Source organism: Papaver somniferum, chromosome 8 (assembly GCF_003573695.1).
Source record: "Papaver somniferum cultivar HN1 chromosome 8, ASM357369v1, whole genome shotgun sequence".
NCBI lineage: Eukaryota > Viridiplantae > Streptophyta > Magnoliopsida > Ranunculales > Papaveraceae > Papaver > Papaver somniferum.
This window is the reverse complement of record NC_039365.1, coordinates 39,773,942-39,798,603: the sequence shown is the minus strand read 5'-3', so window position 1 is coordinate 39,798,603 and position 24,662 is coordinate 39,773,942. Positions and strand designations below refer to the sequence as shown.

The 24,662-nt window shown below is 37.2% G+C and overlaps 1 protein-coding gene across 1 annotated transcript; it reads right to left on the bottom strand.

Annotated features, from left to right (window-relative positions):
• Positions 1–416: 416 nt before the first annotated feature.
• On the bottom strand, positions 417–3,022 carry LOC113306679 (patellin-3-like). Its single transcript, XM_026555584.1, has 4 exons — positions 1,700–3,022; positions 1,327–1,451; positions 1,088–1,229; positions 417–978 (listed from the first exon to the last, which is right to left on the bottom strand). The coding sequence occupies exons 1-4, from the start codon at positions 2,867–2,869 to the stop codon at positions 724–726; spliced, it is 1,692 nt and encodes a 563-aa protein (XP_026411369.1). The 5' UTR covers positions 2,870–3,022; the 3' UTR covers positions 417–723.
• Between the last annotated feature and the right edge of the window lie 21,640 nt (positions 3,023–24,662).

The following is a 24,662-nucleotide window of genomic DNA, read 5'->3' as shown; positions in this document are numbered from 1 at the left end:
TGACTTCTTTTCTTTTATACTCATCAAAGCAGACATGGAGGAGATCCTGCGTAGACATTGCACAAGAGACCAAAAGATGGTAAATTTTAGTTGATAATGCAGAGTCTGGTCAAGGGGATTACAATATCTAAGTAGGGCTTTTGGCTCCATGCGTGCGTGCCTTTAGCCCGGAGATTCGAGCGCGACTTGGATGTTTTTGGTCTAAAAAATATTTGTAGGGTTGGAAAAACTTCAAATTCTCAACAATTGGGACAAGTAGGCCATGGACTTCCATCATTATCAAAGAAATTTAAGGTTATTCGGCCAAACATCATGTGGCATCATAAATTTTCGAAACCAATTTTAATGAATGAATAGGAAGTATAACAATAATAGGAATGTCTGTAAAAGGTTAACATCGCACAGTCCACTACTTATATCCAGACACATTTAATTTTTCTTTAGAAATAAAGAACCAACGAATTCAGTAAGCAAAAAAAGAATTTTCCAACCCAAAGCAACATGAACAGAAAAAAGAAAAAAACTTTAAAACAAATATTCATATTTTGAACAAAAAAGATCTCTCTCTCAAAAGGAAACTTGATGATACTAGTAGTAGTAGTAATAGTGGTGTACTGGTGTGAGATTTGAACAAGCTTCACTCCATCATCTTGGGGTTTGTTGTTGTTTTCATATGGTTTTCACAAAAGGTTGGGGCTTAGGAAATTGTTATGGCACTCAATTTCAATCAGAATAAGGCTTGGTTTTTGATCTGTATAAAACTTTCTTCTTCTTGGAACTAGAGTTCTCAATGGTGAGAACAATTTTCCCTGGTTCACCAACTTTGAAATTGTTGCAGATAACTGGTTCATCACTTGAGCTGATTTTGCTTGTTTTCTGCACTATGATAGTGTATCCAGCTTCATCATCAGGCACAAATTCAGCACAATAACTCACTTCCCAACCCACAACTCTAACTTCCCATACAACAACACAATTCTGCCATTTCCAAAATTCAGTAAAATACAATCAGACATTCAATCCAAAACAAAAAATTATCAAAACTGCAACAAAAATGGGAATGGAGCAAAATTGTAAAGCCCCATACCTCAGTAATTGGGAACTCAATGGTTTGCTTTGTTGTTGGTTTAACAATGATCTCTTCAACAAGATCAGTAGAGCTGAATTCTTTATCACCTTCTTTGTTTAAACCACCATATTGAACTGGCACTTGTTCAGGAGATATGTATCTGTTTATGCGAATGATACGAAATTCAGTAAATCATTTCATAACATTTTGTTGAAGAATAGCATCAGATGGTTCTAAAATGGAGGACAATTACTTACTTGAAAAGGGTTTCAGGAGATTTTGATGGTCCAGCAAAAACAAACTTGCTCTTAGTTCTTTGTGTTAGGAATGGACTAATCATTCTGTAGAATGCAAGATACCACCATGGTACATTGATGAACACCTATAATTGTCCAAACTCATTATCAATTAGATGCACAATCAAACAATTCAAACTAAGATCACTTGATCCAAAATGAGTACCTAAGAATTTACAGAACCCTTAAAATGCAATAAGAAGAAACAAAGGTCAATTCAAGTCAACTATGGTCAATCTAATAAAAACATGTCAAATGATGTAATAACATAAACAATTGAAGAACCCAGATCAATTTGAATATGAAATGAAGAAGATTAAGAGGAGATTTATACCTGTTTAGCAACAAATTCAGGATAATTATCTTGAAGTAAATTCAAAGCTTGATTAGTAGCTTGTCTGAGTTCCCATTTGCCAGGTCCAGGAGAATTCTTCAAATCATTGATTTGAACAATAGTTGAAACACCACCAGCAGGACCAAAATCAAGTTTCCTGATACTCTTCTCCAAAAACTGAATCCTCCATTGAAGAAACTTCTGTCTCTTCTCTTCACTGGAAAACATTTTTGAATATAATTCTTTACTTTGAAACTCACCATAAACATTGTAACAAACTGGGTGTCCTTCCTTATCAAATCCATTCATGAAAACAACCTTTTCAAGATCATCACTAAGACCGAGATCTTCATCAAGTAATGTATCAATACCGAATTCTTTCCTCCATTTCACTGTGTTTTTAATCATTGTGAATGCATCTTTCACTTTGAAATCTCTTGCTCTTAGAAATTTCAACAGGATCACATCACTCTTTTCATCACCAATTAGAGGAATCCCCCAGATGAATACTTCTTCTGGTGGTTGTGTTGTTTCTGGTTCTACTGATCCAGCTTCTTCTTTCTTCTCTTCTGCTGGAGTAACAGTTTCTGCAACGGATTCAGTAGTTGCTTGGACAGCTACAATTGTTTCTTCAATCGCTTCTACTGTTTTAGCACCATCTTCATCAACCACAACAGTCTCACAAACCACCGCAGCAGCTTCTTCGGTCGGTTTTGCCTTTTCTTCTTCCTCATGGGTTTCAACAGAGTGTTCAGATTTCTCTTCTTCTCCTTCTTCAATAGTTTTTGATTCTGGGTTTGATTTTTCATCAGTAAGAGTGGGTTTCACTTCTTCTTCTTTGATGGGTTTTGCTTCTTCCTCTTTGATGGGTTTGGCTTCTTCTTTGGGTTTAGGAGGAGAAGTGAATTCATGATTGATAAGAGCAGCTTGAATAAGTTGTTTGAGTTCATCTAAAGCTTTCTTCTCTGGGTCTTGAAGATCTGATACTTTGTTACTCTCTTCTTTAAATGAAACTGATGAAGCTATTTCTTTCTCAGCTTCATCACCACTGCCATTCTTCTTGTCAGTTTCTTCTTCAACTGAGACTTTCTCTGCTTCCAAATCACTTACTACTTCCATCGCTTCTTCTACTTTTGGTGTTTCAGTTGTTTTAAGTGTTTCTTCTGCCATTGATAACCCTCTGTTTTTAGAGAGAGAGTAGTTTCGGTGTTTCAGGGTTCAGAGGGAGAGAGAGAGGTGTGTTGGTGTGAGAAGAGAAGAGGGGAGTGAAGTGGGCTTAAAACGAGGAAGAAGAAGAGGTATTTTTTACAGAGAGAGGCTTCGTTGGATACCGTTGGTTGGAAAGAAAAGACCAGACTGTCTGACAGCTAATATAATACTAGTTCGAAGTGGGTCCCACAATTTACCAACCCGTTTATTTTTAACTTTTTCAACGGTTGTGATTTGATAAGATGGTAAAAACTAAAAAAGAAAGTGTTGAAATTTCAACGGATTCATTAATGTAAAAAAAGAAAAGTAAAACCCTAGGGTTTTGTTTTTTGTTTGTTTTTGTTTCAGTTTTTGTTACTGTTCATTCTCAGATGTTTGTTTGATCAGTATGAGATGAGAACATTGAGAATGATGATTACATCCACTTCATGAGTATGTTTCCTTTTTGCACGTCCCCCACATACACACGCATTAGTCCACTTACCCATGAATCTAATTATGGTTAATAAAAAGTTACTACTTGATTAGTGGCCGTTTCTTTCAGTAATAACTTAGTGTGTTAGTGGCCGTTAAAAGTGTGAAACTCAAACACCCATAAATTTCTGCTATAAGTACTACTACTTATTAAGTAGTGTTAACTACTACAAGCTTGATTCAAAAACCGCAGTTTGGTACTAATTAAGTATTTTTTTGTCAATTAAAATCTAGTTATACGTTTTATTAAACCATGGATAAATTATTGTAAGTTTTGTTCGTGTTCGGAGGTTTTATGGAAGATAGTTTGTAATCCAAAAGAAAGCGATAATACATTTTGCGTTCAGCATCAATCCAAACGACATAAAACTTTCCTAAAACTTGGAATCCAAAAGAAAACACTAAATTAAAAAATTTCCTAAAATCTAGTGAAAACAACAGTTTTTCTAAAGATATCATGTTTTATAATAGTATTATTTTACTAACTAACTTTATCGAAACCCGTTGTTTTCATTGGATTTTATAATAAATAATAAAGATTTCTTAAAAAGCATCGAAAATTCAAAAACATTTTCTCTTTTTTGTTATGTCGTCTAACATAAAATGGTCTTGCATGTTCTATCCCAAATGATGAGGTTGCATGGAATTTGGAACTTGGCGTGGTCTTAAGGTAACAAAAGCTGCAATTTACCAAATTTCTTTGATGATATGGCTTTTTTGACTAGCAGACGTAAAAATATCATCAAAAGAAGCCAAAAATACTAACCAACCAACTCCATACTTCTTCATTGAATTTGCAGGCCCATAAAATATGACTCATGTTATCCTGAGCATGTTTGCAAATGCACCATTTCAAACCAACCACCAATCATGACAGTGTCATCCACACTCCTTGTAAAATTTTCCATATATTACTTGCAATTCCAGGATGAAGAAAATGTTTCCATACCTGAGAAGGCCAATGAAGATCTGGTGCTCTTAATCTGATCTTATTGACTGCTCCAGCTGTTGTAGAATTGCCTTTTAAATCTCCACTTCATATAAGGATATCTTGACCACCACTAACCATGGGAAGATTAACATGTAGTAGTTGGATCATATCACTACGAATTAGTCAGTCCCTATTGCGCAGAAGATCCATTACTTTCATATTCAGATTAGACTTAACAAAGTCAGAAAATTCAGCAATATCAATTAAAGGAGTGACTCTTACCCATATATAAAATATGAAACGACGAGCGTACCAAGTATGCCACAATATTTTCAATATCGATCTATAAGTCTAATACCTAGTGTGATATAGTATAGACATAGATTGTCAAGAAGATGGCAACAACAAGGTATACACTTAGTATATATAATAGGCACCTAAACCGAACCTAACTATAGGGGTCAACACAAGTGTTTGGATTAACGTACAATGTTTTTACTTTTAATTATCACTAAAACATTGAATGTAGTTGCGAAAAGTAAAAGTAAAGGAAATTACAGATATAGGAAAAAAAAATCTGAAACCTGGCTAATCCAATTTTGAATACTTTTAAAATTAATCCAATATACAAAGACCAGTATCAACTTTGTATAATGGAGACCAAGTAAACTACCCTAGTTACATAATTTCTTCAGTATCCCTATACCTACAACCAATCTGGTCAACGCAAGCGAATCCTAAGATAGAGTACACTATTTTAAGTTGATTCAGCCGCTATGAAGACTTCAAGCACTCAAATCCTTTCGATCGTCTTACTAAACAATAAAGGACTAATATGTTTGATAACCATTCTATCAGACTCAAGAAGTAAATCAGAGATTATTGTTGAGTTCACAATTGCGAAGTTGAAAAGTTGGGTGTTGCGCTTCGTACCAAAGTTGTTTCACAACTTGTACATTCTTTCTTGACACTTTGATCACAACAAGATGATCAAGTCTTTAATACTAGAGTGACATATATATAACTTCGCATGCTATTTTTCAATCTAAATGACTTGAAAGTAAAGTATATAGAAATGGAAACAAGTCAAGTCTTGTATTACTAACCTCAAGAAGAAGGATGATGTGTTCATTGATGTCGCTACGTCCTCAGAATTTTCGGGTCTTCAGATTAATACTTGTGTGTCTCAACATTTCTAGACTTTTTAGTCTAACCCAACGAAGTTGACTCTAGTAATCTAATCAAGCAACTTTGAGTTTTGATACTAAAATATGATAACCAACCTTGACATACCAACGCTTGGCGGGTTCAATCGAGCAACGCTTTGAAAATCTCAAAGATTTTTACATGAAACTCCTCAAAAGTATCGTTATCATCCATACGAAGGTTTTCCCAATCATAAGCAAGAGTTTGAAATGAAATGACGAGGGCATCAAGTAGACCAAAATATTTTCCATATCAACATATAAGTACGATACCTTGTGTGATCTAATATAGATAGACTGTCAAGAAGATAGCAACAACAAGGTATACACTTGGTATATCTATTAGGTACCAAAACTGAACCTAACTATACAGACCAACCCAAGTGGTTGGATTAACTTACAGTATTTTTACTTTTAATTATAACTAAAACACTAATTATAATTGTGGTGGAGTATTTAGGGAAAGGGAATATGCATTTTGTTGTTATTATTCTTTGATTATTATTTTATTATTTTTTATTTATTCTATTATTAGATAAAGTGTATTACATTAACTAGTTGGAAGCCTAACAGGCTAAGCTCCAACAACGTACTACTACATTAATTGAACAGGTTTCCGTGTTAGCCTACCAGTGAGCCTCATAGGTAACCTAGCCAAGGGAGCCGAAGCGGATGGGGGGCTGAGATTGTGTCACAATGGGTGCAAGCTAACTTTAACTTCCATGTTAGTTCTTGCAATACTACGCCATTTGGGGCTCGAACCTGGGACCTCCTGGAACGCATGAAACTTTTTGGGAAACGGGAATTACCAGCTGAGCTAGGTGCCCGTTTGATTTATTATTATTATTATTATTATTATTTAGCAAAAATATTTTAATTAATTAAGATATTTTCGTTTTTATTATTTAGGTAATTTTTAGAAGTATTTAATAGTATTTATTTTAGTATTTTATTAATTTAGAAAATATCTATTAGATAAGGTAATAAGCATTTTTTATAATTAAAGAAAATATATGGTTATTAATTTGGTAAGGAGTTATCTATATAAAGAGCTCCACGTTTTGATATTAGGGGAGAAGATTTGGATTAATTGAAAAATAGTGTTTTCTTGGAGAGTGGTCTCTCGGAAACATGAGTTTTAGATTTTAATTTTATTCAACGCTTCTACCCTGCATCAAATTGCGTAAAGTAAAATTAAAGACTCAACAAGATTTTGTTAACGAGGAAATCCTAAATGTAGAAAAACTTTGAATCTATTCCAGTTTTAAATACTCTCAGAATTAAGCCGTTATACAAAGACCACTACCAATTTCGTATAGTTGAGAAACTACAACTACTTACCTAGTTTCCTTAGTATCCCTATGCCTACAACCAATTTGGTCAATGCACACAAATCCAAATATAGAGACCACTATCTTAAGTTGCTTCAGCCATTGTGAAGACTTCAAGCACTCAACTCCTTTGGATCATCTTCTGAAATAGTAAAGGACTAATCTGAGAAAGCGGGGGTCTAACAACCACACTCAATATTTCACTTAGAAATTTGTATGGAGAACTCCAATATAATTCCAAGACAAGACAGTTAGACTCAATCAACGGAAATATATCCAAGAGTTTGCTCATGAATGCCCAACATTTCACCTATTCTCCTTTTCCTCATTTCATTAAGCTCAGATTCAAGGAGGATTTGCTCATCAATGCTTTTGCCCTTAATGTATGCTACCTGTTGAGGAGAAACCAATTTGCTCATTAAACCTCCCATTCTAATGGTTATGATTTTTGTGAAGACCTTGAAACAAGCACTACTTAACCTAATGGACCTGAACTGAGTAGATTTTCTTAGCACCTTGAACTTTTGGAAGTAAAACTAGAAAATTGAAACTAACCCCTTTGAGAATGAATCTCCTCTTCTAGCAGAATTGAATGGCCTTAACTAAATCATTGTGAATAATACTCCAACTCTATTAAAAATTCCATAGAAGCTGTCCGGATTAGGTGTACTATCTGGATCCATATCAAAGATAGTATTTTTGATCTCCGTCACATCAAGAATACCATGTAGCATTACGCGACATTCAACTGTGACTTCGAGCAAGGAAGGTACAACTTGAACATCTTGATGCTAGTACTTTTTTTTCCAAAAAATTTAACCAATGTATCAGTAATTCTTGTTTGATCAGAAATGACAAAATTTTCATCTTCTAACTCACAAATAAGATTTATTGCTTGTGTGACTTTCAAATTAGTATGAAAAAAGTTGGTATTAATAAAGCCTTCTTTTATCCATTTAATTCTAGTTTTCTGGTTCAACATAATATTGTATTGCACCTCTCTACTATTAAAAATATTTTTCACTGAAACTAATTCATCTATAGTACTCTCATTGTGAGGATAATTGTCAGATAAAACCATTAGAGCCTTAACTTTCTCTTCATCTTCTTTATTCTTGATTTGAACATTGCCAAGTACCTTCAAGTTCCGTTCTTTCAAAATTAACTTTAATATTTTGAGTTTTGCAAGAATACAAAAGAAGAGTCATTATTTATAGGTTCACTCCAACTGTCTTCAATTTCCTTCAGAAATTCATGATGATCTAACCATATTTTTTGAAATATCTGAGGAGCATTTTTGGGTTTCGGAATATTTGCACTTTTACCCAGCAAGGGATAATGATCTGATGCATTCCTACTTCCCAACTTATAACCCCAATCAACATAGAGATGTAGCCACTCTTTGTTAAAACAGCCATATCCAAATTGCATAATATTCTATAATTACCATGTTAACTATTGGACCAAGAAAAGTCCAAACCAATTTATGGAGCTTGAAGCAGATCAGAACTATTTAATAATTTGTATATCTCTTTCATGTTAGGGATTATTGCTCATTTCTTAAACTAACAAATGGACGGGCGTATGTTTTCTTAAAATAAAATTTCAAAAAACTCACGCATACACATACCCATATGAAATTTTGTGTTATGAACGAATCATGAACGAACAAACAAACAAACAAAAAATTCACGTACATGGTCGGTGCCGGCCGGAAACTGGCCGGACGGTGGTCGGTGGCGTCGGCAACTGGTAATTCCAACGTGAAATTTTTATCTCCTCCAGCTGCTCAAACGTGGAAGTGGTGAAGGGGAGAGGTGTTCGGTCAATAAAAAAAATTAGGGCTTTTTCCCTTTTATATCAAATTTATTTCCAAAAACCTAATAAAACAAGGATTTCTTATTTTGGGTCGGTCCCGTAAACGCTAAACTAACCAAAACACCGGACGAGAGATCATCCAAATCAGCAGTGCTTCGTCTCTCTGTACTCGCGAGATGACACTCTATCATAATTTCAGGGTCCTTACGTGAGCATTTGCTCGTACATGACATTATTGGAATAAATCAGGGATTCTGAAAATACCTTTGTACGACCAAGTTTAACTGATTATCTCGTCAACTGGAAAATCGCCATTTAATGCTTACTGCGGAACATGACTACCCCTCACTAAGAAGGTAACTTAATGTTGATGGTGGATTTTCGACAAAGGTCAAAATCGTAAAATTATGACACTACATGTTTCTGACCCGGCTTCAGGAACGCATGTGACGATTCATATTTTACGATCCGTGAACCGTTTCACGATCTCTGACAGAGTGAGCGTTCCTCTCAGAGCCATGAGAACATGTTTCTCGAAAGGCCTCCCTGGCTGAGCGTTCGATGTTGCACATTTCATCATGCCCTCTATGTAGAATAAAATGATTGGGCGGTCCTCTGGACATAATTGTTTGTCAGAGGTCTTAACGCCTTCAGGACGTCGACGATGCACGTTGTTCCCTGACTACACAGAGAGACCCACCTCTACATAGAATAATGTTTGAGCGGTTCTGTAGACATAATTGTTTGTTAGAGAGCTTGACTCCTTCAGGACGTCGACGATACTCGTTGTTTCCTGACTATGTAGAGAGACCGTGTATAGATTCAGGCGGCTCTCTAGACACAATTGTTTGTTAGAGGGCTAAACGCCTTCTGGACGTCGACGCTGCACGTTGTTCCCTAACTATGCACCTTTCAGAATGAGTATGATGCTTCAACTATCTCATATCTCGATTCTACAATAGATTAATTTTATCGTAACATTCACCCACCGAATTCCTAGAAAATAATTTATTATATCTCATTACTCTGTTTCCTGAATCCCCCGGCTGGATTCATGGATTGGTAATAGATAACCATTTTATCTCATTACTCCATTCCTTGAATTCCCCGACTGGATTCATGGATTAGTAATAGATGCACAATTCATAATTATTACTCCGTTTCATGAATCATTCTCCGCTGAATTTCATGAATTAGTAATAATTACTCAACAATTGGGAGTCTGGACTATCACTGAGTAAGCCCCAAAAAAATGGTGCAAGTGTACTCAACAAATGCACGAACGAGCACCCAAATGCACGAACGAGCATTCAAAAATATGGACAAACGAGGAATTCTACACAAAATAGGAGAGAGAAAATAATAATGAAAAATAAAAAGAGGCGTGTAGGGACCGGGCCAACCGGCCGGCCGTTCATGACGCCGTGGCCGGCCTCCCACATCTCTTTCTTTCATTATTTTTTTTATTTTATTTTCATGATCTCATGAAGACTCCTTCATTCAAGAAACTTTCCTTGTTTGAGCAAAACTCACGGTTTCTCCATATTTTCACGGTTTCATGAAAAATAATAAAAATAGGGGGAGTGTCGAGGGACCGGGCTACCTAGCCGACCGGTCATGCCCTGGCTATGTCCGGTCCTACACCTTGCAATCCCTTGTTTTCATAATTATTATTTCCATCATCTCATGAAATTCCTCCATTTGAGCAAAAACCCTGGTCTTTCCATATTTTCAAACCATGAAAAAGCCAAAAAGTCAAATGGTCACATGACCGACTAGGCTATTCACGAAAATATTAAAATATTATTATTATTATTTTCATATTTTCAAAATACTTATCAAACGAGCAAAGTTCTACTTGCTCATTCGATCAAAATCAGGAATTTCAGTCAAAGATCAAACTCTTCTGAAAATCCAAAATATTGCTCAAACGCACACCAGAAAATACCAAAACTCTCAGGACTGAGACACGAACATTGTGGTGACACAGGCATGCTTCCTTGACCGACCAAGGCCGTCCCTAAGGCTTGCAAGGAGCCGGTCCCACACATCTTTATAATTTTTACCTAATTTGATCAATTGCTCATATTGGATCCAAACTCTTTCCAACTAAATTGGAATTTTGTCAAACGAGCATCAGCTGGTCCCACGACCACCAAGGGACGATCTCATTCCCTCTTGGTCGGTCCCTCACTTCTCCATAATTAGGTTTTATTATCTAATGCTCAGACGAGCACTATTTCGAATTGAGCAATACTTACTCAGTTGCTCGAATATTGATCCAACTATCAATATTCGGTAATTTATCGAATTGAGCAATACTTGCTCAGTTGCTCGAATATTGGTTCAACTCAATATTCAACAATTCATCGAATTTACAATATTTGCTCGGACGAGCAATATCAATATAAGAACTATACATCTGACATTAATCACTGAGCATTCGTCAATCATGCTCAATTCAACAAAACTTAGACTCACTGTCTAATTAAGTCAACGACTGACTAATCAAATACACGTCTTCTTTGCAGACTCCACGTTCGTGAGACATCAATCACGTCACATGGGGGATATCAATTAGGGTTTTGGTCTGGCAGCCTACAACCAAGTCTCCGCATGACATGGAACTGATTTTACCACGATCTCCCACTTTCCCACTCTTTCACTCAAGAAACCGTCATACTTAATGGGATCAATGTGTTTATTATTCTGACAATATAAATAAGTTCTGAATCAATGACTGAGGACAACATTCATCTACACAACAATTCTCTCAATCGAAACTTCTCGACAGAATTCAGCAGTTCATCAATTTGCAGAAAACCACAACATATCCACAATCCTTTATCATCATTGATCCCACACAATTCTCAGCTTCCCTCATACAGATCAACCCATCTCCCTCTTTGTGACCGAATTGACTCTGCAACGACCATTGACTTGGTTTAGTCCGGAGTCCTACAGATTGATCTCTCGAACTCAAAGCACTCCCGTACAGTGCATCTGTTTGAGGTTAAGCAGTATGCTCGGTTGAGGAGTCCCGTCCGCACGATCGTCTCTTCACTTTCCTAAAAAACTAGCGAACAGTTTTTCCCCATCTACAGGAGTACAATTATGAATTTCCATCCTCTGCATTTCAGGAAATTTTAATTTATTGCTTAAAGAAGAAGAACAGACTACTTTTGGTTCAACAATCCAAACTAAATTGGGGTTAAAATTACTAACTAAAGATCTTAATTTATCTTGGGCCCTAAGTCTTCTAAGGCCTCTTATGTTCCAAAATAACACTTTCATTTTTTAAATTGGAGATTCTCAGAGCATCCTTTTCAATATTTTTCCTAAAATTATATTTCATAACAGTAGGACTTGGTTGTTTACATGCCTTTTTAGCTGGTCCTTATTTACTAGGAGAATTATATTTACTTACACTTGTTGGAGATTGCTAGTTACCAAGAGAGTTAATATTACTTGTACTTGCTGAAGATTGTTTTATTTGCTTTGCCAAAGAAGACCAGGAAGTAACTGGTACTAATTGATCTGAAAATAAAAAAGCGGGGGTCTAACAACCACACCCAATATTTCGTTTAGGCAATCTGTATGGACTAACTCCAATATATTTCCAAGTGAATCAACTAGACAGTCAGACTTAATCAAGGAAAATACATCCAAGAGTTATATCTCAATTTCTCAAATCAATCTACAATCGAACAGATAGAAATCTGTGAGCAAGATTAATATGAGAAATAACTTGGATGGTACCAAAGACCAATATCCAAGCGCCAATCAATTTCAATCAACAACCAAAGGTTGGATTTACCAATTGATTGAACTATGCACAACCTGTAATATTTCAATTATATAAAAATATAATACGGAAAAGAAATAACACATACACCGGAAATTTTGTAAACGAGGAAACCGCAAATGCAGAAAAACCCCAGGACCTAGTCCAGATTTGAACACCACGCTGTATTAGGCCGTTACATATTTTAGCCTACTACAAGTTAACTTCAAACTGGAATGTAGTTGAGCCCTAACCAATCTCACAATGATTAAGGTACAGTCGCGTTCCTTATGCCTCTTGAACCACGCTGGACTCTGCGCACTTGATTCCCTTAGCTGATCTCACCCACAACTAAGAGTTGTTGCTACCCAAAGTCGAAGACTTGATAAACAAATCTATCTCACACAGAAAAGTCTATTGAATAGATAAATCTGTCTCCTACATAAATACCTACGAGTTTTTGTTCCGTATTTTGATAAATCAAGGTGACCAAGAACCAATTGATACACCGGTCTTATATTCTCGAAGAACGGCCTAGTAATATCAATCACCTCACAATAATCTTAATCGTATGGAAGTGAAACAAGATATTGTGGAATCACAAACTATGAGACGAAGATGTTTGTGACTACTTTTTATATTACCTATCGGAGATTAAATCTCGAGCAAATCTTAGAGAAGATAGTACTCAATACGATAGAACAAAGTAATATCAGAACACACAACTACAAAGAAAATAGCGGGGTCTAGATTCAGAATCCCAATGAAGTCTTTAAGTCGTTAACCTATAATGGTTTTAGGAAAAACCTAGGTTAAAGGAGAATCGACTCTAGTCGCAACTAGTATCACACAGGAGGTGTGGGGATTAGGTTTCCCAGTTGCTAGAGTTCTCCCTTATATAGTCTTCAAATCAGGTTTTTCAATCAATGCTACCTTGGTAACAAAGCATTCAATATTCACCGTTAGATGAAAACATGATTAGAGTCAAGCTAATATCTTTCAACCGTTAGATCGAACTTAGCTTGTTATACACAAATGAAATATAACTTCATTTAGGTATGAGTAACCATATCCAAACGTTTGCACATAGTTGGCTCTGTTAGGGCATAGCTCGGTTGAACCCACCAAGCGTTGGTATGTCAAGTTTGTTTGTCATATTTTAGTGAACCAAAACTCATTTAAAGAGTCGCTTGATTATGTACTAGAGTCAAATTCGTATAGGTTAGCTTGAAAGTATTAGGATATGAGACATTACAAGTATTGCGAAGACTTGAAGAAGTGAAGAATCAAGGATCTACAACGACAACATCATCCTTCCACTTGAGGTTAGTGGTATTTGACTTGAACTGTTTCATTCCCTGACGTATCTTTCAAGTCGTGCATATTGAAAACAAAATTGTGAAGCATGAACACTCTAGTTAGACATAGTATTAAGGGATACAATACGAGGTTTATTGCTTAACCATTAAACTTTGGAGATAAGACATCGACATAATCGTTTAAATGATATTGTGATTATGTATGGGTATGAGGTGAGGATTTCATCCTAAGAAACAATGTTTTATATGTGTTTTAAGTAAGTAAAGTCATGAACTTGTTTTGTGAATCGAAAAGGAAATCGCCAGGCGTTATTGGTATTGTTATTCATTGCATATCTTTTGAACAACCAATATGTGTGATTAGTATAACCGCTCATGACTTGTTTGTGTTCTTGGTAAAACTATTCACAAAGGCCTGACTTTTGTATTGGTATGACTTTTATTAGTGAAACCGATCTTAAGTAATCACCTGAGATGGTATGATCGAGTTTGTGATTTGTGTAAGACCAACTCTGGGTAAAGGGGAACCGATCCTAATAAGAGGTGCAACACATCACAAAGGGGAATCGATCCTTGTATGAGGTGCAACAAGTTTATAGTAGAAAGGGGAACCGATCCTATGGACATGTGCAACACGTTTTTAGGCAAAGGGGAACTATTCCTATGGACATGTGCAGCAAGTACAAGTTAGATATCATATATATGTGGGGAACCGATCCTAGTACCTAGTCAACCGAATTTTGGAAAGCTAGTGTGAATATGCACAATACTCACATGGAGGTAGAACGAAAACTTGTTTTGGTAGAACCGTTAAACCCATGATTTGTGATTGAGTGTTCTTGATCAATCATATAGTTCTTGAAGTCAGATGAACCAATTCTAAACTTGTTTGGAAGTGTGGAAAATTGGTTTCAAGGTTATAAGTATGAAAGAGGACTTACAAAGTAAGGATGTCGACATACTTTGAACACGTGCAGTAACGCTTATCTTTAATTATTCAAAGTTATTCCTTAATAGCTAAAGGAAGAAAATCCCGGGATCGAATATATTAGTTAAGAATCTTTTATTTTAGGAAAATGAGAATTAGTAATGTGCATTTACTAGTTAGAGATTTTCCAAAGATATTTTCGGTTAATATTTTGGACAGAGCATTTCTAGGAATTATGGAAACCGAAACTGAGCTTTAATGAATATCTTAAGAATATTTTTGGTTTTGGAAATTCCTTGGTGTCCAAACTTCCTTGTCTATAAATATGAAAGTTTGCATTTCTAGAAAACTAATCCTTCGTGACAGCAAACTTCCTCGGTTGTGTTGTTACTGGTGAAGCCGCCTATTCGGAGAGGAGAGTAACCTAATTAGGCGAAATCTCTTATAGCCGCTCAGTTTAAAGTCTTCTTTGGGGTTGAGAAGTTCTATTAGTACCGTTGGTGGGAAACTAGATAATTGCGGTTTATCTTTTACTTTCGATTGATTTGATTGACTAACGGTGGTTGAACTTTGACTGCTCCTAGTTTGTTTATGCTTGAGAATCTTCTCTTCTGATATAAGATTCACTCAAACTAGATCGAAGTTTCGACAGGGATCTTTAGACTGTTTGTAGATATAAATACGTCTTGTGATAATCTATTGTTAACGGACTCTGTTTTCTGCGTGATTGATCACAAGAGATTCAAGTTGTTGTGTGCAGGTGTTTATTGAAGATCTAAGAAGATTTGAAGACAAAGACAATATTGAAGATTTCTTATTTGGGCTTCATAATCTTTGGTGTGCACAATACTTGTTTCGGTATAGAGGATCCAACTATAAGCGATTTATCCTTGTGATAGATTAGATTGATTAGTTGTGTAGATCGGCATCAATACAATTCTGTGTGATTAAAAGTATTAATTGCAAAATATTAACAATTAATTCGGTAGTTGGGGATAAGATATATCTAAGAACCTGACGAAGGAGTTTATTAAGATAAACATAAGAGCCTTTGTCGAACTCACATCACTTGGTTGAAGAGAGTTGCTACCAAACAGATTTGTTGTTCATTTACTGTTTGGAATACGAACCAAAGGAATTGTTCCAAATACGTGACTTATTCATAAGTTGGAGGTGTGGGAATACAGACGGAACTAGGTGAACTATAGGTTTAGTAGCTTGGTTTCAACTATACGAAGTTGGTTTATTTTGTATAGCGTCTTAATCCTGAGAGTACTCAATTCTGGACAAGGTCCCAGGGTTTTTGTGCATTTGCGGTTTCCTCGTTAACAAAATCTTTTTGTGTCATTTACTTTTATTTTCTGCAATTATAATTGTCTTTATTATAATTTAAAGTAAATTACACAAACGTTAATTCCTATTTACTTGATAAGTAATCCTATTGTGTTTGGTTAAGTCCGAACCTTTTATCAAGTAAACATACTTCGTTGTTGTACTGTCTCGATCTCGTATCCATAGACAATCACAAAAGTGTGAACCGATTAGTTGTATTGTCTCGACTCAGTCCACAGACAATCACTTTCGGAGAAAGGACTTATAGGTAGGAAAAGTTTTAGCTTGAGGCATATTTGGGTACCCTCTCCTTTTCAGGCTCAACAATATTTAACCAAAGTTAGCCATATAAATACTTTCATATAAACCTTGTTCATCTTAATCACAACTAGTTCAAATGACTCAAATGAAACTAGTTATGGAGTTGTTCAATTGTTTATATTCTCATAGAAGTAGACAAGACACAATTGAAGCAAAATCGATTTTGATTCACTCGAATTAATTCATGAACATTATACCCATGGTTTGCAAAAGATTGCATTCCTTATTATATAAATGTATTTGTTCATGAACAAACCGATTTTGGAACTTAACCCACCCAAGTATGCAAACGGGTACGCATGTATAAGTAACCGGACTTGGTCTGGGTTCGCCAGTATGCAAACAGGTGTGCATATTGTCGTACATAACCAAACTCAGTTGAATTCCTGGACTTGAACTTTTCATCCGGTACGCATACGGGTATACATACTAAGTTCCTGGACTTCAACTATCAAACCAGTACGCATACGGGTATGCATACTATGGTTCCTGGACTTTGAGTAACTTGCAACAGTTAGCATACAAGTACGCATACTGTGTTATATTCAATCAATGGTTAATCGTTCTAAACTCCCCGTTAATCATTGAAACATTCTTGGAAGACGGGAATAGATGTATCACACAAACTATTAGATTCAAAACATTTCTCAAGTGATCAATAGACCAATGCGAAACACTCCGAGTCTACATCAAATGACTGTCTCATACAAATCATGTAAGATTTTACCAGGCAATTTTCACATGATCATTTTTTGAATTTCGTCCAGAATAAAGAGGAACTTGGTTAAAGCGAAAGCTTACCAACACATATTTCGAGAAATATGTAAGCGAGTTAAACTCAGCTCGAAATATCAAATGTGTATAAAGTAAAGTCTATATAGCTATACGACTTTTGTCTCAATAGGTGATAAAATAGAAATAGACTTCTGAGTGATATATGAGTTCAAGTCTTCACATACCTTTTGTTGATGAAGTTCCACAAGCTACCCTTAGTAGTTCTTCATCTTCAATCGATGAACGCCGTGAAGTCTAAAGCTCAACCACATATTCTATCCTAATCCGAGACATAGCTATAAGTAGACTAGAAATCAAGACTTATAGTTTTGACAACTAAACTTGATAAACAAGCTTGAGATAGCAACACTTGCGAGTTTTACCGAGCAGTGCTCTAACAATCTCCCCCTTTGTCAATTTTAGTGAAAAAACTATCAATACATATGGATTACAAAATAAATAAACTTTGTAGCTTCTCATCCAAATGCTTGATTTCCTTGGTTCTTCAACATTACTTGAAATTTTCATCGCTTCCAAGTACTCCAGTGATTCTGAACGTGTTCAACTCAGCATCATAGTTGTTGAAGATCCGTATTCATAACAATAAGAAAACCATTGTCCTCAATTATTGTCATACAGTGTCATGGTATTATTACACAACATCAAATTCCAATTGTATCACAACTTTGAAAATAGTACTACGGTGATATGTATCACTCCCCCTTAGTTAATACTTCATATCACAATGAAAACCACTCCCCCTTACCTAATGATCCGTAAACCATATGTATTTGTAGTGTGAACTACATATTAATTCTCTTCCTTTTTGTCAATATATAATTGGCAAAGGTACAAAAATTAGCGGGATCATAATGAAATTCTCATAGAGATACTTCATGACTAAAAGAGAACATATCAACTTTGTTTCGATGATTTCACATAGTCGAAACTTAGTGTATTCATCAAGGAGTTTATAAAGATACAAGAAAAATCCTGGAACATTCCACAGTCGTACTCCCCACGAAGATTTTGCAATTAAGCACAAGTTCAAATAAGGACTCTCCCCCATAAAATGTCATTCCCGAAAAGAACAACTATAGCGGCCTTACTTTCACAAGAAAAGAAGGATTTATTTGGACATTAACAAATTACATGAAACACGAATTTGCATCCAGCAAACTCAATTAAATTAACCCCACAAGAACCTATGATTAATTTAATCGGAAATTCTCAACATAAGAAACCTTACGGATCCATAAAGTACTTTCACATAGGAGTGGATCAAGGAAAGATCAATATTGCAGAATATTCAAAGATTCATTCTATTTTTCATCAATATTTGCATTAACGATATCATAGACTTAATCTTTGCAATTCAAAAGTTCATTCTATTTTCCATCATTATTTGCATAATGACACAATAGACTTAACTTTTGACAAATATAGGACAATCATAGTTCACGGACGTAAACACACATAACCCATAACAATAATTTGCAATATAAGACACCAATAAAGATTAATATTGCAAAATCATCTTCCAAATAACTTAGAATTTAAATAAATAAATCTAAAAACATTCAGTATGATAACTTGTTGACAATAGCTATGTGTAATCACAATAATCACTATTTCATACTCTAGTTATTCTTCTTAAATATAAGAAAATAAATTCTTAACCAGAAGTTTCCTAGACAACAAAAAGAAGAGACAAACTTGTAAAGAACATACAAGATGATTTGCCCTTAAAAGGTAGAATCAATATTTTTCGCACGGATTTACACCAAGAATGGCTACCAAAGACGTAAAAAAAAAATATTTTCTTAACAAAGAATAAAATACAAAGTCATTAACGACCACACATCGTAGTTCACATAATAGGATTGTGAACATTTAAGAATCCAGAGTAACGTATACTACTGCCCATTCTTGAAATTTCTTCTTTGTAATTCACCAAAAACAATCTTAAAAAAACTACAAATGAGCTTAGAAGATAGTTACTCCAAGAATCAAAGTGTCCAAGTCCAAGAGAAGTGGAACAAGTGCGACGAAACGGAGCAAAACACTCAAAAAGAAGAGATGGGACAACAACCAATCTTAACTCATCGAAATACAGGAATTCTCATCACCATTTTGAAGATAATTCAAATAGGAAGAGAAAGCAAAAAGAATGAGGTCATTCCGAGTTCAGACGAAGAAGTTATGGAGAAAACAAGTTTACCAAAAAACGACGTCTATAGGCCAGTATGCAAACGAGAGTAGTATGCAAACGGGTGTTCAAACGAATTTCCCTGAATTGTTTACAAAAAATCAGTTTTCAAACTAGTATGCATATTGGTATGCATTCCTGAAGTGTACCAAGAAGGCCAAATATCTCAAACAACTATTTTCAAGATGGAACACTTAAGAACCTTAAACACAAATCAAGTTAGGTAAACATGAAGGAAACACAAGTGTTGATGGTGGTTTTTAGCTCAGGGATAAAATTGTAAAACCTTGCATCTAATGTGACGTCACTCTGTAAGGAAACAGAGCCATGAGTGTTAACCTCTCCACTGACATATTTATTGAGCCGTCCAATATATTTGCATGAAATTTATCCAGACTGGCGCATGTAGCAACCATCCCAAATGTTCTATAAATTTCGGCGCCTTTCCTATATTACTTATTAATATAAGATTCACTGAGTACTTTTCCTGTGCTATGTTCCCCGGCAGAACCCTTAATATCGGTATGTCATGACGGATTTGTGTTCACTCGCAGCAGAGTAGCACGGATTTCCAAGTACCAAAGTTAAGGTCATTGCACAAGACGCTCAGACAGAAAGCACACTGCACTCTGTAAATAAGGAATTTTGTGGCAGCACACAAAATTCAATAATGAGAGGAAGCGCGGCCAAGCCACAGGCCAGCCGACGCCACTTGGCCATGCCCCACGTTACCTAACCGGCCCTACTCCTTTGTCGGCCAATCAGATCGCCTTAAACCTGCCACACTCCCATGAGTTGTGGTTGGGCCCATACTTGCCGGCCCTATTCCTCATCGACCAATCAGGTCGCATCAAACTTGCCACGTGCACCAAAAGGGTAGCCACGCCCATGCTTGGCCGGCTCCCTACTTTCAAATGACCAACCAAGTTGCTCTAAACCTTCCACAGCCTTAAAAGAGGTGGAAATTGTATCAAGAGATCTCCATACTAAGTTGGCTTCCCAAAACCATGCCAACATGCTAACGACATGCCAAAAGCATGTCAATCGCACACGCCAAATAGGCATGCCAAGTACGCATGCCAAAGGCGCCACTTACCGCGATAGCATGCCAAAACTTGACAACTCACTCTCCGTGCATGACTAGCTTCACAACGGACTTCAATTTGGCTAGTCTGAACCCTAGGCGCGGCCATTCTCTCGTGGTGGTGGATGAAACCCTAATTTTTAATCGTGGCCCAAAACTATGTCACATCGGGCCCGCAACATGCCGCAAGCCATACGGACTTAGAAAACCCTAAAAAAAGGCGCCACACCATGGCCACTCGTGGAAATATTTGTTCTTGTGGCCGTTTCTACATGGTGGCCTGCATATGGCTCCTCCGGCATAACTCTGGCATCGTTTGTATAAAATGCCATGCCACGGCCACCTACCGCATGCTACATGACATACATGCTAATTAGGGTTTCGACATGCCAAACCCTAATTTAGGCAAAGTTGTCGCGCCAACCAAGCCAAACAATGTTCCACAGAACATGGGGATCAATGTGGCCATTGAAACTGATGTTTCCACACCACGTTTGAGTCTAACACCAACGTTCCAAAATTTCAGTGGCCATGGCTACACCAGGCGCCACTAACACCATCGTGCCGCTGGCATGCACAAACTGTGCCAGCCACTCCACCACACCACTGGCATGCACGAACTATGCCAGTCATGCCGCAATGACACTGGCGTGCGCTAAAGGCGCCACTGTACCATTATCAGGCGCCAACATAAGGTAGCCATAATCAACGGCTACCCTTCCTCATGAGATGCAATCTCAGCCATCCAAGTCCACCACCGAGCTGGCAGGCTTGTGGTAAGTTTTAGGCGACCAGCCGCCTAAATCTAGTGGCCATGGCTACGCCAGGCACCACTTTCACCACCGTGCCAATGGCATGCACGAGCCATGCCGTCCATCCCACATTACCACCGGCGTACATCAAAACGCCATTGCCTCGTTATCAGGCGCCAACACAAGGTAGCCATAATCAATGGCTACCCTTCCTCATGAGATGCGATCTCAGCCATCGAAGTTCGCCACCGAATTGACAGACTTGTTGCAAGTTTTAGGCGACCAGCCAAGACGAGACTAATAGCATCACATGTTATTTTCCTGCGGCAAACCTCTTGATTTTAACTTGCCACACGTAACAAAGTGCTACATGTTTTCCACGAACCCTCGAGACATCAAACATGTCACAAACTAGGGGATGCTCATCAGGGTATTGGTCTGGCGGTCTACATCGTGCGACATGCAATACGCCCATTACAAGAAAGTGTCATAAAGCGGGGCGGTTAGGAATGGCAAGAAGTAATGATGTAAACGGATCCACCTCCTTCATTATGGAAATATAATTCCTGACGTTACACGTTACTCTTCCACCACTCAATCGTTTCCACTTCCTACGAGACCAGGTTGCGTTCTATTACGACTTGTATAAATAGGTTTCACATATTTTCCACCAGACAACAAGTTTTGGTCAGAGAACAACACAGTATCCAGAAATCTCCTGGTAGCTTTCCATTCTGCTAGGCAGATCTACCTTATGATACAAGTCGTAAACAAATCACACCTTCAGAATCAATGATTCTGGTCTCAACATTTTCTTCGCTTCCCTCCATTAAACCAACCCTTCTCATTCATTTTGTGACCAAAGAAAGCCTGGAACGGCCATTTCTTGGTTTAGGCCAGGATTGTACAGATTGATCTCTCGAATCAAAAGTACTCCCGTGCAGTGCATTGTTTAGGGTTTAGACTCGTTTCTCATCCACACACATGAATTTACCAAAACCAGCAGAAACCGTTTTCACCCTCAAACAATTGGCGACAACAGTGGGAGATTAATCTCTCGGTTGCAATACCAATTTCCCATTTCATTTTTCAATCCCAATTTCAAGATGGTAGAGCTCCGGTCCAGGTCAGCAACAAACCCTGATGCCACCAGCGCTGAAAACACCCTTGATATCAACGTTCCTTCCAGTGACATCAATGTACCACCAGTCAGCATGATCAACACCCACGGCGCCTCAGACTCTACCACCAACACCAGCGACGTAGGAAACGTTCCCTCAGGCGTTACACCTTCGATCACCAGAGCCAGAACTGCTGTCACTCCACTATCAGTACGAGAGACCGGAGGAGCCAGAGGAAGCCAACCCCTATTACTATTGATGATTTAATTGAAAGACTATAATTTCTTGCTAAGGCTCAGACGGACATGACTACAACTCAAAAGGAGCGAAACAATGAACATCCGAATATTTAGTCAAGGATTCAGAATTCGGGCGTCAGATTGTCATAAACCAAATGTGACATCAATTGGTGGAGTTGTGCATTAATGCTTTCTGGGGACTCTGTTCACAAAACCATGTAATCTATGATGGAACAAGTGTGTGAGATTCTCTATTTCTCCAAAGTGCAGCGCCGAGATATATTTTCGGTCCTCAACCGTGTTGCATTGGCGCTTCAACCTTTGCTCCAGGAGCCGCTTCAACGTTCTCTCTGGAAGCCGCTCCGCTTCAACGTTTCGCTCCTGGAGCCGCTTCAACGTTTCACTTGAGAAGCCTGTGCTTCAACTTTTCTCTCCAGAAGTCGCTCCTCTTCAACGTTTCGCTCCAGAATCCGCTTCAACGTTTCTCTTCAGAAGCCTCCGCTTCAACTTTTCGCTCTAGAAGCCGCTCCTCTTCAATGTTTTGTTCCAGAAGCCGCTTCAGCGTTTTCTCCATAAGCCGCCACTCCTTCCTGCCAAGGTTCGTTCCCGTAGCCGCCACTCCTCCCTGTCGAGGATTGTGATCGCAGCCAGCCAAGTATCTTCTGAGAGCTTTACAAGACTTTAACGAATCATAGAAAATAATTTTTGTATGACTTTGATGTCTTGTTTTGCAATAATTTATTAGCAAAAAATGAGAACAATAATTGGCACAACCCAAGGGAACTTTCTTGGAATAGAGAGACATCTAAAGGTTATAGTTAATGCATACCATTATGTTTTCATGACGAAAGGTTTCCAGAGTAGACTCACGTAATGAATCATGTACTCTTAAGATATTCTCAGTTGAATGAAGTTTAAGCTCCTTTTGTAATACGTCCAATACAGTTTCAGTATTACGAAGAGGAGGAACTATGCTCTCACTTATTAACATATCAATATCTAACTCAACAAGTACATTATTCATCATAATGCGATTTAGTTTATCAAGAGAGTCTTGTTCTTTCTGGAGATAACACTCAAAATCAAGAGATAAACTTTCAAGTTTCTTTTCAAGCCTTGAAAACACTTCAAGGGATTTTAAACCTAGTGGAGGTTTAGATATAATTTCTTTTACAGATTTTATTAAATCAGTTATGGAAGAGAATTCTGAAATCCCTGCATCTAGTGGTGTGTTTCTTGAGATAGCACAACTGTCCATAGAGTCAGATTGTTACAAACACAGACTTATGAGGTCTTAAACGTGTTTGCCTGCTCTGAAACCAATTGAAAATGCGGGGGACTAACAACCACACCCAATATTTCGTTTACGCAATCTGTATGGACTAACTCCAATATATTCCCAAGAGAATCAACTAGACAGTCAGACTCAATAAGGGAAAATACATCCAAGAGTTATATCTCAATTTCTCAAATAAATCTGCAATCGAGTAGATAGAAATCTGTGAGCCGGACTAATATGAGAAATAACTTGGATGGTACCAAAGACCAATATCCAAGCGCCAATCAATTTCAATCAACAACCAAGGGTTGGATTTACCAATTGATTGAATGACGTACAACCTGTGATATTTCAATTATATAAAAATATAATGCGGAAAAGAAATAACACAGACACCAGAAAGTTTGTTAACGAGGAAATCACAATTGCAGAAAACCCCGGGGACCTAGTCCAGATTTGAACACCGCACTGTATTAAGCCGCTGCAGACTCTAGCCTACTACAAGTTAACTTCGGAGGAATGTAGTTGAGACCTAACCAATCTCACATTGATTAAGGTACAGTGCGTTCCTTACGCTTATTGAATCACGCTGGATTATGCGCACTTGATTTCCTTAGCTGAACTCACCCACAACTAAGATTGTTACGACCCAAAGTCGAAGACTTGATAAACAAATCTGTCTCACACAGAAAAGTCTATTCAATAGATAAATATGTCTCCCACATAAATACCTACGAGTTTTTGTTCCGTCTTTTGATATATCAAGGTGAACAGGAACCAATTGATACACCGGTCTTATATTCCCGAAGAACAGCCTAGTAATATCAATCACCTCACAATAATCTTAATCGTG

Excerpts from the sequence above, each read along its gene's own strand:
- LOC113306679 (XM_026555584.1), bottom strand. The coding sequence starts at position 2,869 with ATGGCAGAAGAAACACTTAAAACAACTGAAACACCAAAAGTAGAAGAA. Across the intron at positions 1,452-1,699 it reads CTGAATTTGTTGCTAAACAG|GTGTTCATCAATGTACCATG; the intron begins GTATAAATCTCC and ends GGACAATTATAG. Across the intron at positions 1,230-1,326 it reads TCTCCTGAAACCCTTTTCAA|ATACATATCTCCTGAACAAG; the intron begins GTAAGTAATTGT and ends TCGCATAAACAG.